This window comes from Petromyzon marinus, unplaced genomic scaffold (assembly GCF_048934315.1).
Source record: "Petromyzon marinus isolate PM22_M1 ecotype Great Lakes invasive population unplaced genomic scaffold, UKy_Petmar_22M1.pri1.0 PM_G_Scaffold_76, whole genome shotgun sequence".
Lineage (NCBI taxonomy): Eukaryota > Metazoa > Chordata > Hyperoartia > Petromyzontiformes > Petromyzontidae > Petromyzon > Petromyzon marinus.
The window spans coordinates 674606-691068 of record NW_027423031.1 but is presented as its reverse complement, the minus strand read 5'-3'; the positions used below and the strand labels follow the sequence as shown (position 1 = coordinate 691068).

Here is a 16463-nt window from a genome sequence, read left to right as displayed (position 1 = left end):
CGCGCAACAGAAGCATCCTGGATAAACCAGCAAATCTCGCCGTCTGAGCAAAGGTCAAATATCCAAGTGCCAAACGGTGAGTGGCAGAGTTTACAATAGATGTTGTTGAAACTGGTTAAAGTACTTTAAGAGACCAGGACAAGTCTCTTTTTCGAGCGTAACCTGGGTCACTCTTTCGAGGCGAAAGGGCCGCTCACGGATAAGGACCAGCGTGTCTCTGGAATCGAGCTTCTAGGATCTCACGCGAACCAGCCCAGTGAGGTGAGGTCATCATAACCCCCCTCGAGTGCCATGGCGTGGGAAAAGGCCTTCATCCAGCAGTGAATTGACACGTAGTAGCTTGGCACGAAGTAACTTGGGGGGGGGGGGGGGGGTGGGGGGGAGAGTTGATGCGAGGGAGCTCCGAAAACCAGCAGCGGAGGGCACTAATAATGGGACAGGAGCGTTAAAAACGACATTCTTAATTTAATCATGACCCTTGAAATAGAACATTTCATGGAATCGAGCAAGTTTGTAGGAGTTTAGAAAGTCCCTGGCATGGGCGGAAGAATCGAGGGGTGAGTTCATGGCACCAACGTCCGTGGTGGTAGCAGTAGAGGACTATGACAAGGAGTCGACGGGACCAAGAGAGTTGATCGGTGAGTGTCCGCGTGGCTCTGCTTCAGGCGGCATCGGTAGTTTGTTATGCTTTTGTCCCCAATGAAGTGCAATAGGGATCAAGATCAATACATTTCCATTCGGAACTCTGCAGTTGTCTCGGAGAACATCCCCCGTAAGGTGTCACGCAACTCTGACTGAGCACACTTTCAATACGCCACTTCACCCCACGCTAATGCCATACAAAAAATGTTCCTTGCGTCAAACTGAAGTTAACTATCAAGAGCTGAATTCATCCACATTTTGTGAAAAGCAAATATATTTCAATTGTTATTTTTTCGTGCAGTCATTGGTGAATGTGCTTAGACCGTCAACTCAATGCACTTGAGGACCCGGTTAAATTTGTAACTTAATATTTTACCAGGTAAGGCCCACTGAGCTATGTAGCGCCTTTTCAGAAGTGAACTGGCCACAAATGTTAGCTCAACGAAGTGGATTATCAATGTGGACGTTTATAGCAGCCAAATACTCTAAAACGATGGGTGGCTGAGGTCTGGATTCAAACCCAGAATCGGCGACCGATTCCGTCAGTAAAACAATCTTTAGTTTTTTGTCGTAATGTTCCATAACAAAGTTACAGCAGAACCAGTTTACAGTTCAGAATGAGAATCAGAATATATATACTGGAGGAATCCGATGAGCTATAAAGCTCTTTTTTACAGATGTCCAGTAGGGAGCGGGTAAGAACGTTACAACAAACAGTACAACAAAAACACGATAAAAATTTCGATTTAAAGCTTTCGTGACTGCAAGGATTCATCTTCTTTGGTTCTTTCGGTAAAGTCACCACGTAGAATGAGAAACGTCGTGAGAATATTATTGCGTTATTTTATTTGATCAATTTATTATTTTCTTCTCATTCTACGTGGTGGTGACTTTACCGAAAGAACCAAAGAATAAAAACACGATACCGGTGCAAAGTACAAAAAAGGCAAACAATCACCCATAAACATGCAAATAAAACTAAACCACACCCATCTTAACCGGCAAAGTCCAACTGAGGTATTCACTTATACTGGTAGGAACGAAGTTGTAAACTGAGTGTACCAGCCTGCAATAGATTAATGTGTCCGTCCGTCCGTCCCCTTTCAATACTTTAACGAAGTGAAATCTCGTGCTGTTGGGTGTAAAATCAGCAATAGACAGCGCAGAGACTTGTCCTACCAGCCCACCCTGCAGGGACCTGTTTTTTCAGACGCAACCTTGCCGCAAATGATAGCTCAACAAAGTGGCTTATCGCGTGGACAATTTATAGCAGCAAAAGTGGGTCCGCACGACTCCGTCAGCGGAATTTGCCCGGTAACGCTGCCGCGGGAATCCGGGCAGAGTCTTGCTAAGGTGCCCAATTCATGAACCTGAGCGAGATTATTTTAAAGTTGTTGCAGGGGCCGTGGCGTGATTAGTATCGGTGAGGCGTACTCCCACACATGCCAGAATCTCTTTATCATTAACAACCGTGACATGACATTTTACGTTAACAAGAGTCGTGAACATAAAGTCAGGTTTGTTCCGCTTATCTGTTTTTTTTTTATTACCACAGTTCTCAAATGTCGATGCAACACTCGTACGACCAAGCGATCTTGAGAATGTACACCATTAATTCATTAATTATGGGTTGTTGTGGAGCATTTTGGGTCACAAAGGTAAATTGCCAAGTCCGCTTCACAACTAAACGAATCCCAAAGAGATTGGGCTGCTCGGCGTTCAGAGCGCTCTGCTGGCATCGTTGAGATTCTGGGGTCGAATCCAGGCAAATGCTGCCTGTGGTTACATAGAGTTCTCAATGGTGAGCAGACAGGATCTTAAATTTTGTTGTGTTTCCACGTGGAGAACACCTTTTGTGGCAAGGCGAGTGGGATAGTGCTGCCCCCTACTAAGTAGGGCACGTGTGTAGGTAATATCAAGTGACCTCGGAGGTTGCTCTGTGATATCCGCTTCAGTGGGCTGTTCTCTAACACAAGGCAATGGATTGCTCTGCGAAAAATCCAAATGTATGTTTCATCTCAGGACATGAAGCTCATTGCACAATCAGCGGGGATTTTTGAGATAAAATATATATACCAAAGACAAAAAATCATCTTTCTATGTCTAAGCCTATTAGGCCCTCTGATACATTGCTTTCCAGTAGCAAAACGCCCTGGACTGGTTTTGACTTCTCTCGGTCTCGTCAGTCGACCTTGTGACCCGTAAACACATAACAGCCAGCCTGTGTCAAAGGGCATTCATTGGCAGCAGGTTACATGACGCACTGCACTGTGGGTCATGCGGTCCACCGTATGACGCGGAGTGTCCTGTGTCCTCTGTCATGGACCGCGAAGTTTACACTGTCAATAAAATAAAAATATATGAAAACAACTAAATTCTTTTTATTTCTTTTATTTTTATTTCATTGATTTTTTTACCTACGTGACTTTACCGAAAAAAAACAAAGAGTATGAATCATTGCAGTCACGAAAGCTTCAAATCTAGAACTCTCATGTTAACTTCTCAACTCCTTGGGTCTTGCGGTGACGTTCTAACACGTGGCGATCAATGTCTCCGGTGAAAATGCCGAGGGGGAAGGGCCCGATCTGAATTAGGGCCATTACCCAAAACGTCAGTCCGTTGTGTTCTGGTTTCCAACGCAGTGTTTTGTTGTTGTTCCTAACGTGACCATTTCAACTTCGTTCAGCTCCGCCGTTTTTTTTGTGTTTTACAATCGGCGTTGTTACTTAACACCACCGCTCCAAAAGCGCGTCGTAACTGCAGCTCTCTCCACTGCGGCTTTCGGTCGGTGCCGCGCGTCGCCCCCGGGCACGGCGTCCGACGGCCTCGCTCTACGTGTCGCGAGCGGCGGGGGGGGGGGGAGCAGCTCCTTGACGCGCGCCCATTCGGTTCCGAACGAAGATCGTCAACGCGCGGTTGCAGCCAGGATGCCCTGGGAGCCCCGGCACTGCGCGAACCGCCGCGTCCGTCACCTCTGTCGGCTGTCGGCGCTCGAGCGGAGATGAGGATTCCTTGGTGCGCGTGTGCGTCTGCGCGTGTTTCCGTCAACGGGCCATATTCAATCCATTGCTGGATGAACCTCCCCCCCCCCCGTCACGGCCCTGCGGTGTAACGTAACGATCCGTCTGAACCACCTGCCCCGCAAAGCTGATTCCATTTAAAGATATTTATTTAGATTTCGCGAGTAACCCGATTAAGCTTTTTTTTTCTTAACAGATATCCACTAGGGGCGGGTCACAATGTCGGGCGGTGTTCACGCCTTGGGCTGCCACTCCTGTATTAGTTGCGACCTCCAGCTATCATCCCTTGCAGCGACGTATCCTGCCCATACAAAATGCACAAGCTGAAGCTCGTGAATATACTGTACTCTACTGTGCGTGTATACATTGCGTCATGACGTGTGTAACTTCCATTAACAGATCTTTGCCTTGTCATAGAGCAGGCACCATATTGATTAACATCCTGCCCCTAATAAAGACCAGGTGAGAGTCCATCGAGATTCATGTCAACGCAGCTGATGGAAAGCAAGGGTGATTTAGGACTTGGTCCAGAGGCGATACATTTGTAGAATCTGCACCCAAGGTTGGTTTTCCGCTTAAACTTTTTTGATTTGGCCTACGAACTTTGAACGCAATGGGCCGAGCTTTTTGTTGAGCACACGGCCGCCACCTCCGAAAGGAAAGAAAACCGAGGCATCTCTTGGGAAGACGAATACAGTGAGGGGAAAAAGTATTTGATCCCCAGCTGATTTTGTACGTTTGCCCACTGACAAAGAAATAATCAGTCTATAATTTTAATGGTAGGTTTATTTGAACAGTGAGAGACAGAATAACAACAATTAAAAATCCAGAAAAACGCATGTCAAAAATGTTATAATCCCGCAAGAACCAGCTTCATGACTCTCTGAAACGTGGCAAGCACTGAATACTGTAAACCCATCGGGACACAATTGAACTGTTAAAACCCGTGAGGCATACGAAATGCAGTTTTTGGTTTTGACAATTCATCCAAGGGCAGTTGCCAAAATCCCGACATTAATTCTTACGTAAAAAACAAAAACCAGCACCCGCCGAAACGTTGTGAGAATTTCATTGTTTTGTTTTATTGTTTTATTCTCATTCTACGTGACTTTACCGAAAGAACCACAGAACAAATCACATCCATGCGCGGGAGCGGGTACGCATCAGCCACTGATACCTCGTAAAACTTTCCGAAATCGATGCAGAACCTCGGGCTACCGTCCAGTTTGTTTCACAAGCACGACAGGAGCACCCCGAGGACTTGTATGACGGTGCAACTGTCTCCGCGACTAACACCTCGTCCACCGCCCATTTCACGTGCTCCTTCTCAGCTGGACTCGCACGATACGAATTTTGGCGAATAAGGGTGGCGTCCCCCGTTATCAACGTGGTAATGCAACAGGGAAGTACATCCAATGTCAAATTTCCCTTTACTGAAAACATCTGAGAACTGCAGCAGCAGCGAGTTCAATTTGCACTGTTGTGCCTCTTACAATTCCGGGTTTTCTCTACATAGTTTTTCAACCCACGTAAAGCCAGAAACTACCCACGGGGTAGCTTCTGGCTTTACCTAGTAAAATATATAGTTTGATCAGCAGTAACCAACTTTAGGAGCTTAATATAATACATTAATTACCTACTATAATCACCCAGAAGTGTCTGTCCGTCACGCGCGTGACGTCACCCCACATGAGGCCCACCCCCCCGCGTGACGTCACTCCACATGAGCCCCTCCCCCGTCATTAATATTCACGCACGCGTGGAAATTTACACCGACGCACAAGAAGGTCGCGGCACTCCACGTACCGAACCCCTCCCCTCATGAATATTCATGAGCGGGTGACGTCACTCCACATGGGTCAACCCCCCCCCCTCACGATTAATAATCATGAGCTGAAAATTTTTTCTATTGAATATTTTTTTGCCCGTCCTTGGACGGGGGGTTGGGGGTCCGTGACGTCACACGGTCGCCCGCAACCACTCTCCTGCATCGTGACGTCACGAACGCCTGCAACCACCCCCACACCGTGACGTCACGCACGCCTCAACCCCCCCCCCACCGTGACGTCACGAGCGCAGCTGCAGTGTGTGTGTGGATTGCTGTGAGGTAAAAACAATACAAAACTATATTTTCCTATAAATCACATTAAACACTTCGGGGTTTATATCAAGTAGAGAACGTGGGGCGGCTGTTATTTTACGTTGCCGAGTAGTTTATTTATAAATACAATTTTACACGTCTGTTTTTTTTAAGACTTCGGAGTCTGAGGCGTTTTTTTTCCTTAATTTTTTTCTCACCCCTTGAAGGTCACGAAACAAGCAATAAAAAGTGCGGGAATCCGAGTGTTTATAAATAACAAAAACAATATTACACGCTGGGGGGGGGTGTTAAAAGTCGCCTCATAGTAGTGATGAGACACCACGTCTGAGGGTCTCACTAAATACACACAATAAAAAAGAGCGGGAAACCCTCAAAAAGTTGTGAGGTGATGGATTTATTTCATTTATTTTATTTTTTATTTTGGTATCGCGCTGTGAGCCACGACCCAGCGTCGCTTTCGTGAGGGCGAAACTTTCATCAGCCTCATGGGGTCCACAACATTTTACTTTGATTGGAAATACGACGTTTTACACCACCCCCTCCCATCCCCAGCGATTCGATTGCTGTGCAGTGTTTGGAATGTGCTAGGAGATGTTAACTACCTCCCCTGTTATCATCACGGTGACTAGGAGATGTTAACTACCTCGCCTGTTGTCATCACGGTGACTAGGAGATGTTAACTACCTCGCCTATTATCATCACGGTGACTAGGAGATGTTAACTACCTCGCCTGTTATCACGGTGACTAGGAGGTGTTAACTACCTCGCCTGTTGTCATCACGGTGACTAGGAGATGTTAACTACCTCGTCTGTCATCTACAAGGTGACTAGGAGATGTTAACTATCTCGCCTGTTATCATCACGGTGACTAGGAGATGTTAACTACCTCGCCTGTCGTCATCACGGTGACTAGGAGATGTTAACTACCTCGCCTGTCATCATCACGGTGACTAGGAGATGTTAACTACCTCGCCTGTCATCATCACGGTGACTAGGAGATGTTAACTACCTCGCCTGTCATCATCACGGTGACTAGGAGATGTTAACTACCTCGCCTGTCATCATCACGGTGACTAGGAGATGTTAACTACCTCGCCTGTTATCATCACGGTGACTAGGAGATGTTAACTACCTCGCCTGTCATCATCACGGTGACTAGGAGATGTTAACTACCTCGCCTGTCATCATCACGGTGACTAGGAGATGTTAACTACCTCGCCTGTCATCATCACCGTGACTAGGAGATGTTAACTACCTCGCCTGTCATCATCACGGTGACTAGGAGATGTTAACTACCTCGCCTGTCATCATCACGGTGACTAGGAGATGTTAACTACCTCGCCTGTCATCATCACGGTGACTAGGAGATGTTAACTACCTCGCCTGTCATCATCACGGTGACTAGGAGATGTTAACTACCTCGCCTGTTATCATCACGGTGACTAGGAGATGTTAACTACCTCGCCTGTTATCACCACGGTGACTAGGAGATGTTAACTACCTCGCCTGTTATCATCACGGTGACTAGGAGATGTTAACTACCTCGCCTGTCATCATCACGGTGACTAGGAGATGTTAACTACCTCGCCTGTCGTCATCACGGTGACTAGGAGATGTTAACTACCTCGCCTGTTATCATCACAGTGACTAGGAGATGTTAACTACCTCGCCTGTTATCATCACGGTGACTAGGAGATGTTAACTACCTCGCCTGTTATCACCACGGTGACTAGGAGATGTTAACTACCTCGCCTGTTATCACGGTGACTAGGAGATGTTAACTACCTCGCCTGTCATCATCACGGTGACTAGGAGATGTTAACTACCTCGCCTGTCGTCATCACGGTGACTAGGAGATGTTAACTACCTCGCCTGTTATCATCACGGTGACTAGGAGATGTTAACTACCTCGCCTGTTATCATCACGGTGACTAGGAGATGTTAACTACCTCGCCTGTCATCATCACCGTGACTAGGAGATGTTAACTACCTCGCCTGTTGTCATCAAGGTGACTAGGAGATGTTAACTACCTCGCCTGTTATCATCACGGTGACTAGGAGATGTTAACTACCTCGCCTGTTATCATCACGGTGACTAGGAGATGTTAACTACCTTGCCTGTTGTCATCAAGGTGACTAGGAGATGTTAACTACCTCGCCTGTTATCATCACGGTGACTAGGAGATGTTAACTACCTCGCCTGTTATCATCACGGTGACTAGATGTTAACATCCTCGCCTGGCCTACAGGAGATCGTCGGTTCGCGCCCAGGCCCTGACCACGCTTGCTCCTGCTGCTGTATATTTGGAGTCTGCGTCTCTCTCCCCATGTTGATTGTGTGGATTTGTCTCAGGGTCCTCCGATTTTTCCCGATACGGGGCCATCCATTTAGTTCGTTGTCATGGAGGGGGATACCCAAAATGCGTACGCTTGCATATGGGGGGGTCTACTCACAATGTACGCATAGGAAATGGGGGGGGGGGGTTGAAGCCTCGATAATAATGCAGCCGGCGGTGGACTATCTGTTTGCTTAAACACGTTAATATTAATAATTGATCGTTTCTGCGTGGATTACATATCGGCCGTTCTACAGGATTCTAGGGGGTGGGGGGGGGGGTGATGCGTCAGGCGAACGTACGTAGGCAGGTGGGGGGGGGGGGGGGGGTGTAAAAAGTCCGCGTGCGTACGGGGTCAGGTTTTGACAGATTTTTGCGTACGCACGAAAGGCATGGCCCCTACACATTTAGATACTGTACAGCACTCTACACGGAGTGATCCCAGCTGTCCGGCAATGGTTTGTGTGATCATTCTCTGTACTACAGAGTGGCATGTGTGTCATCTCCATTGGTTTCCTCCGAGTTTCCCTCCCATAGCTAAACCCACAAACACAGTGGAACTGGTACTTGCCAGAACCACATCCCAAAGCTAAAAGATTACCTGGAAATGGCTCAGTGGGAGGGATCACAGCAACATCGCCCCCTCTTGTGCAAACTTGGCAGGACCCCTCCTGAAGAAGAGTTGAGACTCAGTGGGGCTTTCCTGAGCAACAGGCGTATTCATACATTAACAATACGGATGAATACAGACGGCACATTGAGTGTGGCATGCAGTCATTATCCTCTGCCATTGTCAATCGACTTCTGGAACGAAGGCCTCCCCAATTCATCCCAATCTCAAGTGGTGAGGACTCAACACAGCCAGTCAGCCACTGACAAGCTCACTCACCCATTAACTCACTCACCCACCACACTGCAGGTCACAGCAGCACATTCGCGCAGCTAGTCAGCCACTGACAAGCTCCCTCACCCACTAACTCACTCATCCAACCACCCACTCATCACATTGAAGGTTACGACAGCACGCTAAGCCAGCCAGCCACTGACAGGCTCACTCACCCACTAATTCACTTGCACCCACTCACCAAACTGCAAGCACAACAAGACACTCACTGAGCCAACCAGCCACTGACTAGTTCACTCACTCACCCACGCACGCATCCACTTACCCACTCACCACATTGCAGGTCACGACAGCACACTAAAGCCAGTCGGCCACTCACAGGCTCACTCACCCACTAACTCACCCACCCACTCACCAAACTGCAGGCACAACAAGACACTCACTGAACCAGTCAGCCACTGACAAGTTCACTCACCCAGAAACCCATCCACTCACCCCACCACCCTGCAGGTCACAACACACTCACCCTCGCAGAGGTTTTTGGGCAAGCGTTGCGCACTTTCAGATGCGCTTCTGCGTCCGTCTGGAACCATTTTCCTTCCGCTATTAGGAATCCACTGAAACTGTGCATTTTAAAATCATCTAGATTGAAGACTAATTTCTTTTGCACTGGTCTTTGTGTTTTGTTTCTTGTCCTCTACCCGTACCTCCGATTAGCAAGGTTCGCTCTGTACGGTGTGAAATAAGTTCAACGTGCATACACCCAGCCCATCAGCCACTTACAAGTTCGCTCACTCACCCACAAACTCATCCACCCACTCACCAAACCGCAGGTCAGAACACTCCCCCTGCTCAGCAATTTATCCTCTAAAACCGTCGCTCTCCCAACTGATTTCTGTTTGCTTCGCCATCGTACTGTACCTCACTTGCTTCCGTCATTACGCTGACCAAGATCTCTCGCCGCCCTTAACGAACGAGACCGCACCCCGGTGCTCTCTCTGGAGCTCTGAGCCGGTCAATAAACGGCAGGAGCTCGCAAAAAAAAAAACGCGAACGCATTTCGCGCACTCCATGCGAAAACGTGTTTCACCCGCGATTCGTTTCCCTCCACCAGAACGGCGGCGACTGGGAACAGGAGAACTGGCGACCCCCCGGGGCCAGTGGTCAGGCGGGGAGGAAATGTCGGCGCACGAACAAATTCTGGTGTGCAACTTGAGGAAGTGCCGGCGCATTGTCGGCGACTTCGCCTGGGTCACCTCCTGCTCGCATCTCTTTTGCGACGAGGACGGCGAACGCGAGTTCAAGACGGGGGCGGCCGCCTGCCCGGCGTGCGGCGCCTTGCCGCGCGGCAGCCTGGACGTGGTGCGGGTCTGCTTGAACCCCCCCGAGGAGCACAAGTCCATGGTGCTGGCGGGCCTAGGGCCGGACGTCATCCAGGAGATATGTTCGCGGGCGCTTTCATTCTGGATCTTTCAGGTATCGGCGACGGATCGGTGACTTTTTAAAAATAAAAATAAAATTTATTTTTAAAAAGTAACAAACTGAAATGTTTTATATTTTAGCGGATAAAGTCCCACTGAGCTACGTAACCTCTTTTTTTTGCAGAAGCGACCTGGCCATCACGAATGATAGCCCAACCCAAGCGGCTGTTATCATCACGTGGAAATTTACAGCAGTCAAATACTCTAAAACGCGTTAGATGTCGTTTCTAAACATTGGGAGGGAAAAATCAGAGGACCTGGAGAAAATCCACACGGCCACTGGGAGAACGTGCAAACTCCAAACATAAGTAGTGACTAACTCGGAGACAAAAAGACTTGGAGGCATTTCTTTATTTAGCGAGCACCATTGGAATGACGCAGTTAATATTTAGTCCGTCTATTATCGGTGGCACTACTTAGAACATGTACAGCGTTTAAGATGTCACTCTTGAATTAATTTGCGTGATTTATGAATATTTTTCTCCTGCTGGGTTCTTTCGGTAAAGTCACGTAGAATGGAGATAAAATAATAAAAATAATAACAGAATTTATTATGTTATTATTATTTTAATTTTTATTACAGAATAAATTCTGTTTTATTTTTTTATCTCAATTCTACGTGGTGACTTTACCGAAAGAACCCAGAAGATGAATCCCTGCAGTCACGAAAGCTTTAAATTGAAAATTATGAATATTTGTTTTTCATTCTTTCGATTTTTTTTTGGAGCTTCGTCATTCCCAGAGGCTTCGCTAACCGAGTTATTCTTCTACACGTAAGTCCCCTTGCGCGTACGGCTCTTTAACCGATAAAAAATACGTTTAATCAAATTTTCCATCTCGCAGGTGCACCAGGAGAGACTGTATCAGGAACACTTGGCCGTGAAATCAAAGAGGCTCAGGGTGCAGTCTGAGGACCGCTTCAAGCAGGAGATCCAGAACAAGGTCACGGAGGTCGCCACTCTGAAGCGGCAGTTCTCGCTTGCCAAGAGCGAGCTGGCCAAGTTCAAGAAGAGGTACAACGAGGCTGCCGAGAAACTGCTGGAGAGGGACCGGGAGCAGAAGAAACTGCAGGTCTCCTACGATCGCCTCCGCCTGCGATTCTCCGCTATCGACGAGGGGAGATGCGCTGAGGAGGAGGAGGCTCTGAACGGCGCGGCGTCCTCGCCATTCATAGTGAGATTCGGTAGGGCCGTTTGAACTTTAGTAATAGGTTTTTACCCTTTTAGCTGGCACAAAAACTGACACCTTTATTCAAGGCATCATGTTTGCAATAACCACAACACAAGCAGTCAAAATGCAAACAAAAGAGACAACTCTGATAATAATATGCACTGTCCTTGAATTTGATTGGTCCACACCCGAGACGGCTTTTCTTAGAGCCTAGTCTCCACTGGTGTTGGACCAGAAGACGCCAAAAGGCGTACAACTCAAAAACAGCGCACCATCAGGGAGTATTGAGGGCTCGGGGTAAACCTTTACATTATGAGACCTCCTTTGCCAGTAACAAGATATAGGAATAGGTTTTTACCCTTTTGGCTGGCACAACAAAAACTGACACCTTTATACAAGGAATCATGTTTGCAATAACCACAACACAAGCAGTCAAAAATGCAAACGAAAAGAAACAACTCTGGTAATGATATGTTTGAACTTTGTTAGGAACCGACCAAGCAGGGAAAATGGGGATAGGTTCATACGGTGACGTTTTGTACGTAATGTAATTTTTTCCCCCACCCCCCCCCCCCCCCTGTAGCAGAGACGTCGACCCCGCGAACATCGCAAGGCGCGGAGGGAAACGCGTGGAGCTGGATGATGAAGACGCCTCCGTGCTGCCGCCCTGAGGGGACGGAGTTTGCGCCGAGGCCGTTGTTTTTCGACGGCAGCCCCCCGGGCAGGTCGCCGCAATCCGACGGCTTCCTCCGCTTCCCCTTCCCCGCCAAAGCCGCGGTGACCGGAGCCAGGAAGTGACCTCCCCCCGGTAACAACGCGAGAGTCCTTCCCTTCGCGCCCGCCTCCTCGCCCTCCAATGCGGTCGCAAGGGGTTCCCCAAAAAAAAAACTCGTGGGGAAAAAAAACGACGCAAAAAGGACCTTGCCCACTGGCCTCACCGCTCATCAGATTCCTGTGGTCTTAACGCTGCCCGCAGGTCATCTGCCTACTACCCTGTGGCGCTTGGCAGGAGCCTCTCGTCGTCACCGCCAGTCGATTGCCTCCTCTGAGCGCAAACGGAATCCGAATCGGAAATATTTATTTACGCTGGAGGTAGGAATCCGACAAGCTGTGAAGCTCTTTTCCCACAGACTTCTGGTCGGGGGCCCCGGGGTAAAAACGTTACAGCGACAAACAAATACAAAAAACCACGTCGTGCACAAGCGTCACGGGGTCCACGCGTGCGAGCGCGCGCCTCGTCGCCCCCGTCAGTTGTGTTCGGAGAGCCGCTCGCTGGAGATTCTCACGCACGACGACGACGATAACGCCGCGTCATTGAGCTATCGTTTGTGATGGCCAGGTCGCTTATGAAAATAGCTGCGTGGGTCGGTGGGTCCTCGGCCTGGTAAAATGAAAAATAAATTTGTTGAGTTTAATAGTTTCAATTCGTTACTACTTTAGCGCACACCAATTGTGTTCTGGGAGAGCAAACCCACAACGTTGACAGTGGAGTTTGACGTCCCGCTTGGTGATCACCACCAGCGGCAGTAACTGAACGACCGCACTCCGTTCACGTGACAAACGTCTCCCATTGGCCGTGCCGGGTGGGGCTCATAGGGTTACGTCACTTTCACATCCATCAGAAACTTTTGTCTATACTGGAGGAATCCGTGCAGCCCTACAGGAGGTTGTAGGTGCGATCCCAATTCTGACAGCTGCTGCCGTATATTTGGAGCTTGCGTCTCTCTCACTCTCTCATCATCATCATCATCACCACAGTGGCTATGAGATGTTAACTACCTCGCCCGGTCTACAGGAGGTCGTGGGTTCGATCCCGACTCTGACAGCTGCTGCTATAAACCGTGGCCGATGAGCTCCCGCTTTCGACCCCGCAGATTTGCGTGCTGGAGAGTAAACCCATGACATTTACCGCTTGAGCACCGTTAATTTTTTCCAGCGGGTAGGTTACCAGGTGTCGTCGTTGGCGTTCGGGGGAGGGGGGACAGGCCGATGGTGGCGGCGCTCGTGACGGCACAGAGGGGTTTGCCGTTTAGAATCTCGCTGCGGCCGACCCGGGAGTTACCGTGGTGCGCGTTGTTTCTCAATGTTGTGTTGGAGTAAGTGCTGTTCACAAGAGGGAACCTGTTCCATTTGTTTTTCATTAAAAAGTTTAGGACTTTGCGGCCGCCAAAAACACTTCCTTTACATTACACAGACCACCCATACAGGTCGACACAACAACCGCCATTCGCCACTAAGTGGCGGTGACCTCACCACATCGCTTGTGCCAGGCTATGTGCATGTTGAGGCCACGTGAAGTGCCGAAGGCCCACTGGTAGGAGGTTATGGGGCAGACCCAGGTGCCAGGGGTCCACTGACTGAAATGAATGGCCGATGCACCACCTGTGCCCCGTACTGTGCCAACTTGCTGTGCTTCAGCCACCCAACTGCCCAGCAGCAGCATTCACGAGCCTCCTCCAATTAGGCCGATCTAGACACCACTGGTACCAGTCCACTCAGCTCCACATCCTCTTGTACCACATCACTCCATCTCTTCTCGTTTAGCCCCCTCTATTTGGCTGAACAAAAGCTGTTTAGGCATGTGGGCTACATGACCCAACTAATGCAACCTTGCCTGCCAGAGGAGCTCACCGATGGGATTTTGTCCAGATCTTTTAAAGATCTGTGAGCTCCTCACACAATCCAGCCTGGTTAAACCCAGGATGGATCGTAGGCAGGCCAGCCTAAATGTTTCTAACCAGGGAAGATTTTCCTTTAGGGGGGTTTACATTTTGCAAGCGTAGAGAAGGGAGGGCATGACTGGCCGAGAAGATCCGAAGCTTCATAGGGAGTGACAGACCAGGTAGCTTTACGCAACTGATGGAAAGTTAATGCCGCTTGACTGATTCGGAATGAGACCTCTGTTGTCAAACCGGAGCTGGTCATGAGCACACTGCCCAGGTATGTAAAACTCTTCACTCTCTCCACAAACACAAAGATCCCCCATATAGCCTGAACAGGCCGGCATGGCACATGAAGGGGTGAGTGGCAAGCACAATGCCACGTCAGAATTGGGTATTACAGATAGGTAGCCTGCCGCCAACAAAAGAAAAGCTCCAGCAGAATTGCTTCATTATTTAGTTCTATCCATGGCTGGGTGAGCACGTCCCTACTTATCAAGCATTGTGCTCACCATTGTACCGAGTCACTTAAACGCAGGCGAGCTGCTGCTTCTCTACTGCATGAAAGTGACATGGCATGTTATCGTGAAACACCTCTATAGGCTTATCTTCCAAAGCCTCCAATTTGTGCGCAAGCTTTAACCCGCATTACATCGCCAATACTAACTAAAATAGCGCCTTCATCTACTGGCAGAAATTTAGTAACACGCTTTTCAAGATGATTACAAATCAGAACCTCTGAATGCGTGTGATCCAGCCACCGTTTAACGCACTAAAACATCACCTATTGATAATACTCATGTTTAGTTTCATATCGCGTCATCATTCATTGCAAATTGCATCTCACCATCGCTGAGGAACCTCAGGCATACAGGCTGTGAGCCAACACCAACAATTAGCCAAGCTCTGCAGTCCTCTGCAAATTAAGTTAATGAGTGTTGATCCCTCCAATTTGCACAATTGGCTCCGTACCGTGCAAAAGAAGTTCAACATACATGCATACAGAAGGGATCTACAATATTTAGTCTGCACTTTGCTGTACTGCCTTCTTCCGGCGTGCCGGGGAGTGGCACCTCCTCGACGTCCATGGGAAGGGATTTTCGCAAAACGTGTGCGGTCCAGCCACCCTCACTGCCTCTGCGGTGCTGGATTAGAGGCTACATACAGCATAGCCATCACCACCAAGCTATCTGTGATCCCCGAGATGCCTTTGTCCGTCTCCAAATTACACGCACTTTGCCCGTCTTAATGCAATGGACGCCACAAATACAGACTCTGAAATATCGAATCTCACGAATGAGAATGCTTACCTACCCTGCTTGGTGGGTTAGCACAGGGGTCCCCAACCCCCTGTTAGGAACCGGGCCGCACAGCAGCAGGAGGTGAGCGGTGAGTCCGCGTGTGGCCCGCCCCCATTATTTTATTATTTACCACTTCCGTCCGCGCCTCTTTCCCGCACTGCGCACTTGTCTCAGTCACAGTGTTGGTATAAAGCCCACAAGCTCTAACCCCCTAGTAGCCACAATGTGTAATAAACAAACGTCGCTGGAGAGCTTCTTTGAAAAGGGGGAAAGACCCAATGATGAACCCCCCCCCCCTCCCCCGGTCCGTGAAAAAAATTGTCTTCCACGAAACCGGTCCCTGGTGCCAAAAAGGTTGGGGGCCGCTGGGTTAGCACATTCCAAATGTAGCGTAATAGCGCCGTCTGCTGACTGAAAGTGATAAATACAGTGTACGGCAGTACATACGTCAGCAGGCGACAGTACACATGGGGGGAAGACCACTAGGACAGAGTTCATGGCGCCGATGATGGCAGCCTCGGCCGGTTGGTGCGCCCTGTTTTGTCCAGTTTTGTCTTGAGAGGGGCTTGCTGTTCAACACACTCGTGCTGGTGAGAGAGGCCTGCTGTTCATCACACCCGTGCTGGTGAGAGAGGCCTGCTGTTGAGAGGCCTGCTGTTCATCACACCCGTGCTGGTGAGAGAGGCCTGCTGTTCAGTACACCCGTGTTGAGGGGCCTGCTGTTCAGCACACCCTTGCTGGTGAGAGAGGCCTGCTGTTGAGAGGCCTTCTGTTCAGCACACCTGCGCTGGTGAGAGAGGCCTGCTGTTGAGGGGCCTGCTGTTCAGCACACCCGTGCTGGTGAGAGGGGCCTGCTGTTCATCACATCCGTGTTGGTGAGAGGGGCCTGCTGTTCAGCACACCCGTGT

At 49.1% G+C, this 16463-nt stretch overlaps 1 protein-coding gene across 3 annotated transcripts; it reads left to right on the top strand.

Moving 5' to 3' along the window:
• Positions 1–5711: 5711 nt before the first annotated feature.
• LOC142920792 (E3 ubiquitin-protein ligase CCNB1IP1-like) lies at positions 5712–13754 on the top strand. 3 transcript variants are annotated; one of them, XM_076062876.1, is made up of 4 exons: positions 5712–5769; positions 10058–10419; positions 11268–11607; positions 12178–13754. In XM_076062876.1, the coding sequence occupies exons 2-4, from the start codon at positions 10123–10125 to the stop codon at positions 12390–12392; spliced, it is 852 nt and encodes a 283-aa protein (XP_075918991.1). In that variant the 5' UTR covers positions 5712–5769; positions 10058–10122; the 3' UTR covers positions 12393–13754. The 3 variants fall into 3 exon arrangements, with proteins under 3 accessions (XP_075918991.1, XP_075918992.1, XP_075918990.1); XM_076062877.1 differs by lacking the exon at positions 5712–5769 and adding an exon at positions 8773–8943 and having other exon boundaries at positions 11268–11597; positions 12178–12331; XM_076062875.1 differs by lacking the exon at positions 5712–5769 and adding an exon at positions 8775–8943.
• Positions 13755–16463: the final 2709 nt, after the last annotated feature.